This window comes from Amia ocellicauda, chromosome 23 (assembly GCF_036373705.1).
Source record: "Amia ocellicauda isolate fAmiCal2 chromosome 23, fAmiCal2.hap1, whole genome shotgun sequence".
Taxonomy (NCBI): Eukaryota; Metazoa; Chordata; class Actinopteri; order Amiiformes; family Amiidae; genus Amia; species Amia ocellicauda.
In genome coordinates, this window is record NC_089872.1 from 22,125,317 (window position 1) to 22,141,335 (window position 16,019).

Consider the following 16,019-nt stretch of genomic DNA (forward strand, 5'->3'; position numbering starts at 1 on the left):
TCTCTCCACACACGCAAAACACGCAGCGCACGCCCCGCCCCTCGCCCGACGTCACATCCGCCAGGACCGGCCTCTCCGCCCCTGGCCTCAACGTCACGTCCGCCGTGACGCACACACGCACCGGTCCGCCGCTGTTTTCCGTCCGTGTGGCCTGTGCGGAGGAATTGATGACCCGTGCAAGAGGTCCAGCAGGTCGGTGCTCTGTATGTAACATGCTAGTTTGCATTAAAATGCTAGTTCTGACTGCAGGGTCGTATTAAAAACAAATAAAAATCATGTATGCCTCAAAAACTGATCACTCAGGTGTATGTTCTGTTACATGGTTTTGTTCCAGTGTTTTATGATACACTTGTAATTTGAAGCTAATGTTTACACGAGGTGTTGTTATTTTATTGTTCATGTATTTTAATCTGAGACAAGTCTGTTGAACTGTAGCTCACACTGTAAATCCGCCAGTCATGACTAAACACCTACCATTACTGCATGCAGGTTACAGAACAGACGTTAATAAAATGCAATGTCTTCTTGTTATTAAAGTTTATTTATTCATATAGTAATGGCTTGTGAGTATAAATGCACCGAGTTATTTTATCTCCATATTACCCTTGTATTTCTTAATACTGAACATTTATTTTACAGATTTTGTACACCACATTTTTGCAATTTAAAGTGACACACATATTTTAGCAATTAGTTTGTTCACCCAGAACATTGTATTTGTATTTAAAATGACAACAATAAGCTTTGCACCCTAAAGCTGCCGTGCCGCCCCTGAATGGTCATGCCCATTGCCCTCCGTGACCTTCCACCCGTGGCCTGTACTAAGCAGCAAAGCCACAGTCCTGAAGCGACCCGGTCGACTCCTCCAGTGTCCCCCGCCTGCTGCAGCCTGTGCCACATAACCCCGCTCAAGGGTTTATCCCGAGCATCGATACAAACAAGATCAGATGAAATCCCCTTAAGCCTTTTCTGGATAAGGACCTTGTGTGCTATTTCTGCTCTGGGAAACCCGCCGCCCCCTCACCGCTCTGAGCCGGCAGGAGGCTGAGAGCCGAGTCTGTACCGCAGTGTGAGCAGCCGTGTGCGGTTAAAGGGGAGCCGCGCGATCTTTCAGTGCGTCTCACCAACACTGGATCACAACATTCAGAGTACAGGACATCCGCTGCCAGTGACTGGCCAGCAGGACCCACACAACTCGACCGGATACTCAGTGCAGCTCCTGACTCGGGACTTTATCCCTCCTGGGGCAAAGCAGGATGGAGCCCATTGTAAATAAGAGAGAAAACATGCTTTCCAAACTCCACCTCCACCATCCTCCGCTTCCAAAAGTTACTTCAATGTGTCACCAAAATGTAACCAAAATCACGTGGAGAAATGTACAATCATCTGGCAACGACACTTAGTACGGCATCTTGACATTTCTCTCGTCTCTTTTGATGATTTGTATTAACATTGTTTTTTTCTGTTAAGCTCTGATGGTGTACCAGTAACACAGTATATCGCACCCAGCTCAGTGTCGTATTGGGGACAGATATTAATCCGGTGTGAAACACCTCAGGATTGAGGGAGAAGGGCTATATTTATCCATCACAGCAGCGTCCTCAATCCCCAGCCACAAGCGGAAGTCTTTCTGTGTGGCTGAGGCCCAACCCCGTCCTTTCTCAATCATATTAAGGGACATTTTTAGACCACTGTTGACCTGATGGCCATGTGACCCACAAATCCACCTGACCTTATAAACCCCAGAATTATGCGCAGAGAGACCCCTCTCGGTCCGTTAGGCGAACAACACAATCTGCGGTTTGTGTCGTGTCCACGTGGTTTAGCTGCAGGCAGCTAGATATATAGCTAAAACTGAAAATAACTTTCTAAACAAATATTACAGATATTTATTGAAGAACGAATCCTTAACTGTATAGTAATTATTATTTATAAACTGCTTAATTAGCCTTGGGTACTGTTTCCACGGTCTGATTAATTCAGGTGGAAAATGAAAACTCTTGTCAGCCCACAGACGTGTTGCTTGAGAGCAGTAATGAAACAAAAAAGTTGTAATTTAACTGTCCCTAAAGGCAGCTATATTAACCTGCTATTCTGTGCAGGTTTGAGTGACGGTTCTTCTAAACCAATCAGTGCGCAGGTGGGCTGGTCTGACAGTCACCGCTGACCCATAGACTGAGAGGAGCAGCTACATGTAATTTAATTATAAACAAAGCATGCTTTTAATACAAGTTGTGGACAATCGCTTTCTACTTATTACATGTGTTTTTTCATACAGCCTCTATTCGCATATTTATCAATGGCGCCAATAATTTTGTATTTGACTGTGCATATATATATAGTGTGCATGTATGTATGTATGTGTGTGTGTGTGTGTTTCTTACCTACACATAAACTGGGGCATCACATGATCATAATGAATACGATGGCCCTCCATCTGCCTCTTGCTCAATGCTGTGAGCTCCAATTAACATGCACATGATATTAACATGTCACTGTGTTGTGTGTCAGTGCTGTATGTTGGGCTCAATGGCGGTGATCAGTGATTGCGCAGCTCTTGACTGCAGGTCTGCGCAGACAGGGGGGTTAATGAGTCGCCGACCCGGCGCTGCTGCTGAAACAGACAGAACCAGCCCAGCCCACCTGCTCACTGATTGGGTTAGAAGAACCGTCACTCAATCCTGCTGGACCAATGGAGACCCAGCATCCACGCCTCCCTGTAAATCCCGCCCTCACGACAAAACGGCGCCAAAACTCGAAACAAACTAAATGAACCGGAAGCAGAGAAGGCGGCGCGACAGACAGCTGCGGCGAGGGCTGCCCTCGGTTTTCTTTACAATATTTTTTTATTTTTTATCTCAACATCAATTTTTTCGTTTTGTTTACAATATATATATATATATATTTTGAATGCGATACTTATGGCGCTCATTTGAGCCCATACTATCTGTGTCGAGTAGGGGAGCCGGGCCCTGGCGGCGCAGTACCGGCGCAGTATCGCCGGCGCGCTGTGGGGGCGCTGTGGCGCTCTCTCTCTGTGTCTCTCTATCTCTCTGTGCGTCTCTCTCTCTCTCTCTGAGTGTCTCTCTCTCTCTCTCTCTCTCTGAGTGTCTCTCTCTCTATCTCTCTCTCTCTCTGAGTATCTCTCTCTCTCTCTCTCTCTCTCTCTCTCTCTCTCTCCGCACTTCCGCCAGCTGCGCAGCGGCTTCCTTAGCGACCAGCCTCAGCAACCGACCCGCACAGCTTCCAGGCCGGTTCTGTACCGCAGTGTAAACCAGGCCGGTTCTGTGGTGTAAACCAGGCCGGTTCTGTACCGCAGTGTAAACCAGGCCGGTTCTGTACCGCAGTGTAAACCAGGCCGGTTCTGTGGTGTAAACCAGGCCGGTTCTGTACCGCAGTGTAACCAGGCCGGTTCTGTGGTGTAAACCAGGCCGGTTCTGTACCGCAGTGTAAACCAGGCCGGTTCTGTACCGCAGTGTAACCAGGCCGGTTCTGTGGTGTAAACCAGGCCGGTTCTGTACCGCAGTGTAAACCAGGCCGGTTCTGTACCGCAGTGTAAACCAGGCCGGTTCTGTGGTGTAAACCAGGCCGGTTCTGTACCGCAGTGTAAACTCGGCTTGTTTGTACTCGTCAGTTTTGGAGGTGAGAGACGAGCTCGGCCCAGGGAGCACAGTGACCGGGACACGCCGCGCACAGACGGACCGGGTCAGTGCGGTCATTATTATGTCCGGGTCCTCTCGGCTGGTTTAGGAGATACATTGAACATAAAGAATCGCCTTTCCGAAAAGTCAGTCATTTCTGTTGAAACTGACCCAGCTGGCTTTCCGTCGTGGAGTACAGCGAGTGTGCTGGTGTATGCCAGTAATACGCCAGGTGTGTCGGTGGTTGTTTCTATCCCATAATTGTACTATGGATTTGTCATAGTGTGTACACTTAAGTTGGTGGCTGTAGTATAATGGCAGGTATCAGGTTTATGTTAGTATACGTATATGTAATAATAATATAACTAATCCTTATAACTGTCATACAAATTAAATAGCCCCCTAGAGTAATTAATCACTAGGCCTTTAATATGCCAATTCATGCCCAATAAGGAAAAGACAGACAGTGTGGTACAGTCAAGCGAAAAAGTGTCATTTGTGAACCAACTGCACTGTGATGCACTTTATTGTGTTGTCCTACACTATTATGTGTTGCATTGTGCTGCTCTGTACTATCTAATGAAACTTCAGCCAAGTTACACATTATTATTACAATGCCTTTTATTTTTAAAGTTAGTCTTTCCACCCATGTCATCTTATACAAGTGAGTTATTTGAGAATGCTCTAACTTTACTTCAATCCACAGTTGTGTGTGTGTGTTTATGCCAGCTGTACTTTAAGTGACAGGTTTTCACTGTTGTCTCAGCACAGCAGATGGCGTTGCAGCGCTTTACTGACAATTTACACAGTTACACTGGGGGCCGGGGGACGTGTCAGATGTGCAAACACCCGCACATCCTCGATTTTCTTCACTGATCGTTCTGGAAACCAGCATGAAAATGAGGACACTGACAACCAGAAAGCTGGCTCTTCACACAGTTACATAGTACACTTTACTGTGCTTTTACCACGGTGCACTGACTGAACTACAGTGTTTTAGAATGTGAAGCTCTGCAACTTTTGCTTTAAGGAATTTACTGAAATTAGTTGTCCTTTTTTGTTAAGTTTCTCTGTCACCCTGCTCAGCCACAATTAAAATCCTGGTAAATTTCAATAATCTGTATATTATTATTATTATTATTTATTTCTTTGCAGATGCCCTTGTCCAGGGTGACTTACAAAAGGGTTGCCGCTGAGCTAATTTCAGCAGATTATAATATATTGATTTACAATCGTCTGGACACTAACCTGCCTGCCATTGTACTACTGCTAACTCTTGTTAAAGGTGTCTACCCTACACTTAACACTCACTGCATGCAGACGTGAAGCAGGAGAGGTTTCCCTGCTGACCACCTCTGAGCCATAATATTAATAATGACACTGTTTCACCGGGGCGATTCTAGGAGTTTTTAAATGGGGGGCCATGATTATTACAGAGTGCAAGTAATACAAAGGCAAGCCTATAACACTAGCGTAGAATGGTATTAGTGAACAAAATAGTGCTTCTGTGCCTCCCTGTGTTTCACACTGCACAGCCCAGAACAGCAGTGTGGAGAAACAGAGATTATACTAAAGACCTTAACATCAGGGCCAGCTGCACAGTAGAGCTGGGGATTGTATTGATTACATCAGCTTTTCTATTCATTACAATAAGCCTATGGACCTGAATTCTGATGGGTCCTGTCCAGTTAGTAGCTGTGAAGATCCTGTGATCAGCAGCTGCCTCATTGTGGTTTCTGTAAGTTGTGATGGAGTAAAGTAGCATTAGGTGTAGGACTCACAGGTACATATGAGGTGTGTGTGCCTGTATTGTGACAGTCCACTGACCTTGTCGTATTGTGTTGCTGTTTCCAGACAGTGCAGTGGATGGAGGGAGCGGCTGCAGGTGCGAGGCAGGGTGGGGGGCCTGTGTGGGAGAGGTTCTCTGTCCTCTGTGGGGCGCCGCTCTCCCCTGTCCAGATCGCCTGCTGCTCGTCCTTCTGTGCCTTCCCACAGCACGGCAGCCAGCTGTGCATACGGAGCCTCGCTGACCCCTCCCTCCCACAGGTGTGTTTATCCCAGCGTCTGACGGTCGCTTGCAGGTGTTAAGGCCGGTGTCAGCAGCTCACGCCCTTCTCCTCACTCCCAGGCCCTGCAGCTGAGAGGTCACCACCGGCCCATCTCCGCCGTGACCTTTGGCAACAAGCAGGAGCCGCAGATCGTGTGCTCGGCCTCGGAGGACTATGTGATCGTGTGGGACGTGGAGAGGTGCTGTAGAAGAGTGCAGGAAGGTAAAAGCCCACAGAGACGAATGCTTCACAGCAACCAGGAGGCAGAGATCAGGGTGCGAGATTAACTCAAACTCCTCGTCCTCCCGGTGTCGGCACTGTGCTCAGAGCCACACTGCCCTCTAGCCAGCACTTGGCATTACTGCAAGTGACTGTCAATGTGCTTCACTGTCCATAACAGTCTGCCTCTCCTTCCTAGTGTCCTGGACACGAACATCACAAACAGTTATTTAAATCTCATGCTGTGCCTTGTTTTCATTTAAACGTGTTCTCAGACCTGATGGCTTCAGGCACAGTTATAGGAACGCTGCTGGGGGATGTGGTGCACCTGTCCCTGTGCCCAATGGACAAGAGAGTCGCCGCCTGCGCCGGAGATAAAATCTACATCCTCGATGCCAAGGTGGGCCTTCTGTGCTTGTGCGGGGCTGCAGCACACGCTCCCCCAGAGCAGGTTTCACAAGATAAGATCACTATCATGCAAAGTAAGGTTAAGTCATTCTCCTGTTTGCTCATCTGAAACTAAGCTGCACAGTTGGAGAGGACAGCTGTGTCTTGGGCTTGTGCTCAGTTTGTGACACTAGGGGTGTATGAGCTCTCCCTTCTCGCTGTCCTTCTCCAGAAAGAGGACGTCCTCTCGGTCTTGGAAGGTCACCTGGCTCCAGTGACCGCAGCCCAGTTCTCCTCCTGGGAAGAGGACGTCCTGGTGTCCATCTCTGAAGACCGAACATTCAAGGTACAGAACCTCCTCGGCCGGTGCAGCTGGGCATAGAGAGGGCATGGAGGCGGGTCACCGGACAGGGTTTAGCGGGGGATCATACTGGGTTATACCTCTATGGACAGAATGTGTGATTTAACTCTTTCAGAGAGCGCCAGCCTAGTGGAGAAGTGTGTTGTGTGTCATCGGGTAATAACACAGATGTGCTCGGTGTATTATCTGTGTTGCTGCAGGTGTGGGACGCATGGCGTGGGCAGCTGCTCCACCAGTCGGCCGTGCTGTCAGGTAGGTGCCCACGCCAGCAGCGGAGCGGAGGCCGTTTCTGCCCGGGTGTCTTTATCTCCTGACCTGTACAGACTGTTGTCCTGTTCAGGGTCCCCTCTGATCAGCCTCTGCCTGAGTGAAGAGACCCGGCAGCTCCTGGTGGGATCGGCCGACGGGCAGGTACCGCACCCCCCCGTGGCCCACGACCGCACACACATTCTGGACAGATGCACATCTCCACACAGACCACAACCACAATCTGCACGGCACGTCTGCCACTTCACTGCCACGTTAATTCATGGTAATTAAGAGAAACCTCCATTTCTGCAGGTGTGGGTCTTCAGTCTCCTGCAGGGGCAGCGGTACCGGCTGGTGTCCAGAGTGGATCTGCTCCGAGCTGAGCGCAGGCTCCTCGGGCGCCCGGAGGAGAGGGACGAGGTGGAGGTGACCAAGCCAGTGCTGAGCATCGCAGCTTGCAGAGCGATTGCTGTTGGCGACGACACAGACGGGTGAGGCTGTCCTCAGTGTAATTTGGACTTCCACGTCTGCCAAACCCTTTCTAGTTCTTCAACTCAAAAGGCGTTCTCTCTCCCGCATGTGTCCGTCTTCTGCACAGCTTCTCCAGCAGCAGTGGGAGCGTCTGTTGCATCGGCAGCTCAGACGGGGCATACGCACTGAACCTGGCCACCTCTGAGTTACAGGCCGCCGTGCGCTTCAAAGGTAATGACAGGCTCCCGTCGGCGGGCAGAGCGACCGATTAAAGAGCCGCTTTTAAAGAGCGAGGCGTTGCTTCATTTATTGGAGGTTCGAGGGGACAGGGGGAGGCTCTGGCTTCTGTGCCACTGGTTCCGCTATGAAGCAAAGCAAGACGCTAGAAGTAGAGCAAGATAAGATGCTGCAGGACAGCCGCTGCAGAGACTTTCAGCTGCAGTGATCGGTTAACGATGCTTGTCTTGCAGATCACCGGGGGTTATCCGTCGCACTAGCAGGGTCGTGGGCGATCCATGGAGCGTGCAGTAACAAAGTGAGTACTCCGACTGCGGCCACTTCATTCCGTTTACATCTTGACAAACACCTCCCTTGAGCAAAGGCACCTGACTACGAGAAGCTGCTGTCTGTCAGGTATCCGCCGTCTGTGGCTCTTTTTTCATCTCGGCATTATTATCAGTGTTGTTCATTTCAGGAGAAGATAGTCTGACTGTTTGTACAGCAGAAATACACAATTTGCAACCCAGATGCCCAAGCTTGTTGTACTTGTGCACCAATTAGCAGTGTCTGGTTTCATAAGTAGAGGATTATTCGGTTTGTGAAGGTTTGTACGAGGCTTTGCACGCCTGGGCATCCTGGAGGAAACCGGGTCTCTCGGGCCCCGTGCCTGGCGGGGTTCTGTGCGTCACCAGTCCGGTCTGTCCGCAGGTCCTCTGCCTGGTGACCTCGCTGTTTGGGGAGCGCGTGGCACTGCTGGAAATTGGCGCTGCGGCCCTCGCTGGAGCCCCGAGCTGCCGGGAGGAGCAAGAGGGCCTCTGTGCAGTGGCCAGGTACGGGGGTCACGTGTTCAATATGGTCCTGTCGTCTTTCTCCTCCTTACTGGAAGTGTGCAGGTGGGGAGGACGGGGGTGGAGAGCTGTGAGGAGAGCCCTGTCCGTCACCATCCTCCTTCACCTCTCTCTGTCTCTCTGTCTCTCTGCCTCTCTCTTTCAATCTCTCTCTTCTTCTGGAGTCATCAAACGGTCATCCGTGGATCCTAAAGTGCATCAGTAATCCCAGACACACATTTCTCGGGCTGTTCTCAGTTGTCAGCCTTCAGCCACACGTTTATCTGGCTTTGAATGAAGGTGCAGAATAAAGACTGTAGGTGAGCGGCTTTTTTAAAGCCTGAACGCGAGGCGGCGCTTGACCCGGGGCTGTGGAGCCGAGTGGAAAGTCCCGCCGCAGCGCTGGAAGGTCGAGCGCACATTAATAGAAACCTCATGTGCCAGGAAAGCAGCTCCACCGCAGCTGGCAAAGCGAGCGCAGGGATTAAACCGGTGAGGAGCTGAGCGGCCGAGCAGGCCAAGACTCGCGGTGTAGGAGCCACTCTGACAGGAGAGCGCCGACGACTCGCACTCCCGTCTCCACAGCCTCCCGGCAGTCCTGCCAAAACCCACAGCCCCGTGGCGGGGGCCGAGCAGGAGTGCGTTCCCTCTCAGTGCATGAGGGTGGCTGTGCAGGCCAGGCAATAATAAAATACTGATTCAAATTAGCTCTCTGTGTTCAGGTGCCCTGGAGAGTTTTATAGCTGGAAACTGCCTGCCAGCCTGGTAGCTGACTCGATTTCTTTACATCCCCGGCCTGCTAATGTTGTTGTCAAACAAAGAGAAAGTGCTGAGTGTGCGGTGGCTATGTGGCTACAGTAACCGGCTGTTCTGTCCTGCTGTCAGAGCCCCGCTGCTGCAGACGTCCCCGCTGAGCGCAGAGCTGGTGAGGAGAGACGGCTCCAGAGTGCTGGGGAAAACAGGTCTGTCCCCCACTCTCTCACACACACACACACACCAATGTACTGTGGCTTCAGAGTCTTTCTGTCAGTGTGTTAATTGTGTCGAGCGAGTGCGATGTCTGTGATTGTGTGAGTGTCTGAGGGCCTGCAGTGTGATTAGCCCGGCCGCCCATCCTGCTGCCGGAGACAGTATCTTCTGCCGGCTGCCAGGGGGACAGACGCGGTTAGCAGGCCGCCATTAAACGCAGTTAAGGTTGAGAAATGTGCTATTAAAGAGTTGTGCTCTGGCGCTGGGGTGGGGGGCAGGGGTTGTGCTCAGAGCTTGTGCGTGACTTTCACATCATACCCGAAACCACAAGTATTTCCAACCCCCCCCCCCCCCCCCAGGCAGCCCTCTTCCGTGTTGGCATTCAAAAATGAATGGTAATGAAAACAAGAGGAGATATAATAACGCAGTCTGGGGGGGACTGAAGTCGCTCTTACTTTCCGTGGTCTCCTGTTAGAGAGAGAGCACTGATCGATGGCTCTGTCCTCGGTGACGCAGCAGGCTTCATTTGCACGGTCATACGTGTTGCGTTGCAGGGGCTGGCCAGCGCAGTCCAGGGAAACGGCAGCTTTGCATGTTGTGTGTCGTGGGCTGCGCTGCCCCGGCCTGTGGAAACATGGCACTCGCCTGCCATCCCTGCGGAGCCCCTGTCTGCCCGTTCCCTGTTTCCTACCACTGCGCTCCACACGGGACGCACTGGCAGACAAACCACCCTCTGCGGTGTGCGTCTGTGTGAATACAGGAAGAAACTGTACACAAAGAGCAGCACTCACTCGGGTCTTCTCAGCTGCCTTTTCATCGCGATGTGACGCCCTGTTCTTCTCGGGCCGTTGCAAGTTTATTTATGTATATTTTTGTTTTTTTTATGGAAACCAAAAAGGGCTTTAATGCATGTGGAAAGAATGACATCATGGCAGTGAGTGTACCAAGGTTGAACAAGGCATTCAGTGGGAGCCACAGAGCCAAGCATTGTCCCTGGCTCCTCTATGCAGGGGCCCCCGGGGGCCAGGCACTCTCAGCTCACAGGGAGACTGGGTCTGTTTTTATTGTGAAATGTTAGATGTAAGCCAGGTTTCTGAGCAGCTACAGTGACAGGACTCCTGCTCTCCCTCCTGCCAGGCCGGCTCATCATTGGGGTGATTGCTGTGACTGAGTGATGGGCCTGGGGGGGTGGGTTGGCGTTGGCAGGTTGTGTTTCTATATTCACACTTTGTGCTTCACTGTCGAGCCAAGAGCCTGAGGTTCGGAGTGAGGGGGCTTTGGGAAACGTTTTCCTCAGGAAGTCTTCTCAGAGTGTCTTCTCTCTCCTTGTCTAGATGTGAGGAGCTGTGTGAAGGACCAGCCGGTGGTGTTCCACTCCAGAGTGAAGTCCTCGGGATACACCGCCCCTCCGCGGTAGGTTGGGGGGGGCAGTGTATTGTTCTGCTCTTCTCAGTCCCTGCTGTGTGAGATCTGGATTAACTCGAAACAGCCGGCTCTGCAAACCGCCAAGCCCTTGAGAAACTAGGGGCTCGTAACGAAAACAGAAGTTTAGCTCAGTAATGCATTTCTCCCATCCTTTATCGCTCATTTCTTTGGAAGTGCCCTTCAGCATCCGTCACATGCTAAGAGAGCAGCCGCTGCCGTGGTCCACTTGCGCCTCACGAGCCCAGAGCGTGACGCCAGTGGGGGTGTCCGGCTCTTCACCGGCCTGCTTTTATTTATGGATCTGAAGATTGAGGGCAGGTAGAATCCGTCAGGCCTCGATCTCTTAGCCATGTGTGTTTATATCCCACAGGAGCTGAAATACGGTTCTCCTCACTAACATTTATCATTAACTGGGAAAGCTATTTTCTCTGTGAGCATGTTTGCCTGAAGGGGGGACTAGAATTTAATCTTCTGTACTCGTCTGTGTTCACATGAGGGAAATGCAGAAGAACCGTTGAAGTCTAATGAAAACACCTGGTGGCCGGTTCCATGGTGTGTATTTCGCAAGACAGGGCTTCTCACATCCTGAGCTGGAGTTTCTTCTGCGATGCCAAACGCTGTGGAAACTGGATTTAATGAGTCTTATGAACATAAGAAAGTGTCCAATCAAGAGGAGGCCATTCGCCCCATCGTGCTCGTTTGGTGTCCATTAATAACTAAGTGATCAAGGATCCTATCCAGTCTGTTTTTGAATGTTCCCAAATTGTCTCTTCAGCCACATCGCTGGGGAGTTTGTTCAGATTGTGACGCCTCTCTGTGTGAAGAAGCGTCTCCTGTTTTCTGTCTTGAATGCCTTGAAGCCCAATTTCCATTTGTGTCCCCGGGTGCGTGTGTCCCTGATCTGGAAAAGCTCCTCTGGTTTGATGTGGTTTGATATGGCTCTTTTAAACATGGGATCTCAGGGGGCTTCACAGCTCCACAGCTGAACTAGACTCCAGCTCCCCTTCCCTTTGCTCCAAGAAACAGTGACGTAGTCAGGAACTTCTCTGTCCTGTTCTAGCCGGTCAATGCAGAGAGGAACAACGCTGCAGTAAAGTCTGGACTGAGGTGTGTTTGAGTGTTGTGATCACACAACTCTGGTGTAACTGATGTTTGTGTGTGAACGGGTTGGACAGTGTGCTGGAGTTAGCGGTCAGAGAGTCCTGCGCTGAGATCGGTCCGTCCTGCAGGGCTCACCCGGCCCCGGTCAGTCATTCATCTCAGCTCTCACACTGCACTGCTATGACTGCATTGCAGAGTTATGGCAAAGGAGGAACTTTGCCAGACACTGTTGGCTGCGCTCGGCTTATGGAGACTTAAAATTGAACAGCTTTAAGTAAAAGAAAACACTCAAGTGTTCCTCTGCCAGTTCCTCAGAAGACAGACTGAAATGTAATTATAATCTGATCAATGTTTGTTTTATTGCAGGAGAACCATGTTCTCCCCCAAGACTAACACACACAAGAAAAATCACCAGCCTTCGAAAGCCAGCAAGAGAAAGTAAGTGTGTTGTGCAGCTCCGTGCCCAGTCTCTCTCCCTCTGAATACGAGTCGTTCAGTCCTTCAGTGTGTATTTATTGAGTGTGTGTGGGGTGTCAGCTGCAAAGGGCTGAGGTCTCTGTCCTGCTCTCCTCCCTCAGTGGACCACTCTTCACAGAGTACCCTGCGGACAGTCCAGCCCCCAGCGTCCTGCACACCCACCTGAGTGCCACGGCACCGCCCACAGCAGCGCGCGCCCTGCAGTATTCAGGTAAGGGGCCGCCGGGGGGTTGGTGCCCTGCAGTACTTGGGTAAGGGGCTCCTATGTGTCCCTTAGAGCAAAGCCTACAACGGTCTAATCTAAAACCCTCTATTCCACGTATATCTCAATCAGTCAATAACTAAAGGCTTAAAATAAGATGTACTGGTTGGGTTTTGAGACAGACTGCTGTGCTCTGCAGCTTTTGTGGTTTGTTTGTAGGTCTTTTTACCGCTCTGGCATTTATCTGACGTATTTGCGTCGCAGTTTTATTTAAGAACGTTCTCCTGGCTCACGGAAATTAACATGGAGAAGGGGGGAATAAAAGATGGTAAAGAAAGCGGGAGTGAGTCCCTGGCCGCAGGGCTGAGCTGTGAACTCTGAGCCCACTCTCTCCTTGTCTTTGTCTTTTCCAGGGGATGGGAGGCGAGTGCTGTGTGGTCTCGCGGACGGATCCATCCTCTTGTACAGCTCCACTCTCGACGGGGCACCAGCTGTCTACACAGGTACCGGGCAGGCCCTGATTGAACCGCTCGGCTCGTGTTTGCTTTAGCTCCGCACAGTGTTTTCTGAGGGCGGATCTGATGTTTTGTCCTGGAATGAATTTTCCGCTCAAACCTCCGCCGTGAGCTGAACTCCAGAGTGTTGTTCCCGCTTGTCGAGGCCGCTTTGATGCAGCGGCTGTTTCTCGAGTCTCCGTGGCCCATCAGATGGCGGGGAAGAGGGGCCCTGAGTGGACAGAGCTCTGGTGGACCACGGAGATAGGAGAAACAGCCGCTCTGGGGAGACGGGCTGAGGGGCTTCGAGTGTTCAATCACGAGCTGCCGTGTCCTTGGGCCCCGCGGTTTGGGGGTGTGATCAGGCCTCAGCCGATTTGCTCAAAGCCCTGATTTGAAAAAGGCCCGAGGAGGAAGATTTATGTTTGGAAGAAAGGTCCGCAAGTATGTGCACCTAATCTGCCCTGTCCTGCTTCCAGAAACACGTTGCGCAATGTTCTCAGCAGTGATGTCTTCCACCCGTTTCCTGGTAAAAATAGTTCTTTGCTTTTTACAGGAGAGATGTGGAACTCCCTGTCTCTGTTTATTCCTGAAACAGACAGTGAAGGATGAGAAATGCGCTGGTCTGCTCTGATGGCCACAGGCACGGTGTACTCGGGTCATTAGTGTCCGCTTATCTGACCGCCCTAAAGGCTGTGCTGGAGAGACGGTCGAGAAACTGAACCTTTGCCCCCGAGGGTCTCCTCTATGTGGACCGTTGTGTGAACAGAAAAGCATCTCCATGATCGCAGTTCCTGCTGCTTGAGCTCTGGCTTTAACAGCCATGATTGACAGTCTAAAGGGCATAAAAATCAAGGCTGCGTCTTAACTAGGACAGCAGACGGCCGAGCTGGAGCCGAGCTCGGAGCTGTGGGGGAAGCTGCACTAGTCGCACACAAGGGGGCAGCAGAACTGAGCTAGAGAGGGCTGCTTGGCGTCCCTGGAGCTCTTCCCTCGCACTGTGTGCCTCCTGGCTCTCGGAGATGCTGTCCTCCTCTCCTGGGCCGCTGCGCTCCTCATTCATCCAGAAACGGAGCCCAGGGGTCCCAGTGCGTGGTGCCGACCGGCTCTCATCTTGCCTTCTGTGCTGGGATGGTCAGCGATGTTATGCGATGTTATGATGTTGTCAGTGTTCGGAGATGTGGAACAGTAGAGACTTGACTGAAGTGTCTCCCTCGGGGGTTCCCTTCAGGACTGTAATGGGGGTGGGAGCGGGAGGACGGGGGTGTGAGAGCGGGAGGACGGGGGTGTGAGAGCGGGAGGACGTGGGTGTGAGAGCGGGAGGACGTGGGTGTGAGAGCGGGAGGACGCGGGGTGAGAGCGGGAGGACGGGGGTGTGAGAGCAGGAGGACGCGGGTTGAGACCGGGAGGACGGGGGTGTGAGAGCGGGAGGACGGGGGGTGAGAGCGGGAGGACGGGGGTGTGAGAGCGGGAGGACGTGGGTGTGAGAGCGGGAGGACGCGGGGTGAGAGCGGGAGGACGGGGGTGTGAGAGCGGGAGGACGCGGGGTGAGAGCGGGAGGACGGGGGTGTGAGAGCGGGAGGACGGGGGTGTGAGAGCGGGAGGACGGGGGTGTGAGAGCGGGAGGACGGGGGTGTGAGAGCAGGAGGACACGGGGTGAGAGCGGGAGGACGGGGGTGTGAGAGCAGGAGGACGCGGGTTGAGACCGGGAGGACGGGGGTGTGAGAGCGGGAGGACGTGGGTTGAGACCGGGAGGATGGGGGTGTGAGAGCGGGAGGACGCGGGTTGAGACCGGGAGGATGGGGGTGTGAGAGCAGGAGGACGCGGGTTGAGACCGGGAGGATGGGGGGTGAGAGCGGGAGGACGGGATCTGCTCAGCCCTCGACTCTGTTTGTCTCTGTTTGTCCACAGGGCACGACGGGCCGCTGCGATGTGTGGGCTGGAGCCACAGTAACCACGTGCTGCTGTCTGCGTCGGAGGACAGGACCCTGCGCGTGTGGCCAGCTGCCGACACCGTCCCCGCTCTTGTCCTGGTAATGACCGCCTGGCTGGTCCTGACGGGACCGTCCCCAGAGCCGGGTGCTGTCTCACTGCACCCACAGCACCCCCGTGCGATGTCCATGTATATCTGTTTAATTGAATCTTATGCCATAACAAGGCCGTGTTAGGCTTTAAAAGAGCCTCTACCCTGACAAGCAGCGCTGCACCATCCCAGAGACCCATCCCCGCAGTGTGGGCTGGGCCGGTCTGCCGTGTCCGGCTCGGTGTGGGACTGACATGAACGCTGTCCCACAGGAAAGGGTTAACTCTGAGCCCTTGTGATTCTCATTCATTCCTTCATATACGAGTAGATTTGTGATCCTGAATTATTTTGCTGAAGTGGAGCAGGAAAAGTCCTGTCTCTCCTGAAGGGCAGAAATACTTTAAACCAGAACTTGGCGCATCATGCTGAGAGAGAGTTTTACATCAATGTGTTTAACTCTTGGCAAAAACAGACAAAAGCAATTTAAAAACAAGCAATTGCTTTGTTCTGTGGAACTGTGAACTTTTTACAGATTTGAGATATTCTGAGAAATCCGCGGAGCTCATTCTGGACGCGTTTCTCCTCACGTGACGCGTCTGTCACTGTTTTAACGTACGTTCAGTTTTCAGCGCTGGCTTCTCGAGGCGTTGACACGGCTTTTTAATTAAGCACAAGGTTAGCGCACTGACCTGTACATCCCTGTTAGAGCAGGCAGTTTGAGTGCTGTTAAAGAAAACAATTTGATGAGGGGATTGGCTTGAAAAACAAATAAGCCTACAGTTTATTTAACTAGAGTATTATCTTTCATGAGTCCAACTTTCCACTAGGAAAATTCCTTCTTCCTCAAGCCTATAATAGCTCTTGCAAATCTGTACAGAGACAGGAACAATATTAGTGTTTGAGGTC

The 16,019-nt window shown here is 51.8% G+C and overlaps 1 protein-coding gene across 1 annotated transcript in view; it reads left to right on the top strand.

The window, feature by feature from the left end:
- Positions 1-3,160: 3,160 nt before the first annotated feature.
- The window catches only part of wdr27 (WD repeat domain 27), a 48,682-nt gene continuing 35,823 nt past the window's right edge, over positions 3,161-16,019 (top strand). Inside the window, exons 1-17 of the mRNA XM_066697126.1 lie at positions 3,161-3,705; positions 5,496-5,687; positions 5,770-5,911; positions 6,184-6,308; positions 6,528-6,641; positions 6,857-6,908; positions 6,997-7,067; positions 7,218-7,396; positions 7,504-7,607; positions 7,847-7,911; positions 8,304-8,425; positions 9,308-9,384; positions 10,726-10,804; positions 12,284-12,355; positions 12,496-12,605; positions 13,010-13,099; positions 15,002-15,123. Coding sequence (XP_066553223.1) covers positions 5,508-5,687; positions 5,770-5,911; positions 6,184-6,308; positions 6,528-6,641; positions 6,857-6,908; positions 6,997-7,067; positions 7,218-7,396; positions 7,504-7,607; positions 7,847-7,911; positions 8,304-8,425; positions 9,308-9,384; positions 10,726-10,804; positions 12,284-12,355; positions 12,496-12,605; positions 13,010-13,099; positions 15,002-15,123 — 1,704 coding nt within the window. The 5' untranslated portion in view covers positions 3,161-3,705; positions 5,496-5,507. The remainder of the gene's footprint in view (positions 3,706-5,495; positions 5,688-5,769; positions 5,912-6,183; positions 6,309-6,527; positions 6,642-6,856; positions 6,909-6,996; positions 7,068-7,217; positions 7,397-7,503; positions 7,608-7,846; positions 7,912-8,303; positions 8,426-9,307; positions 9,385-10,725; positions 10,805-12,283; positions 12,356-12,495; positions 12,606-13,009; positions 13,100-15,001; positions 15,124-16,019) is intronic.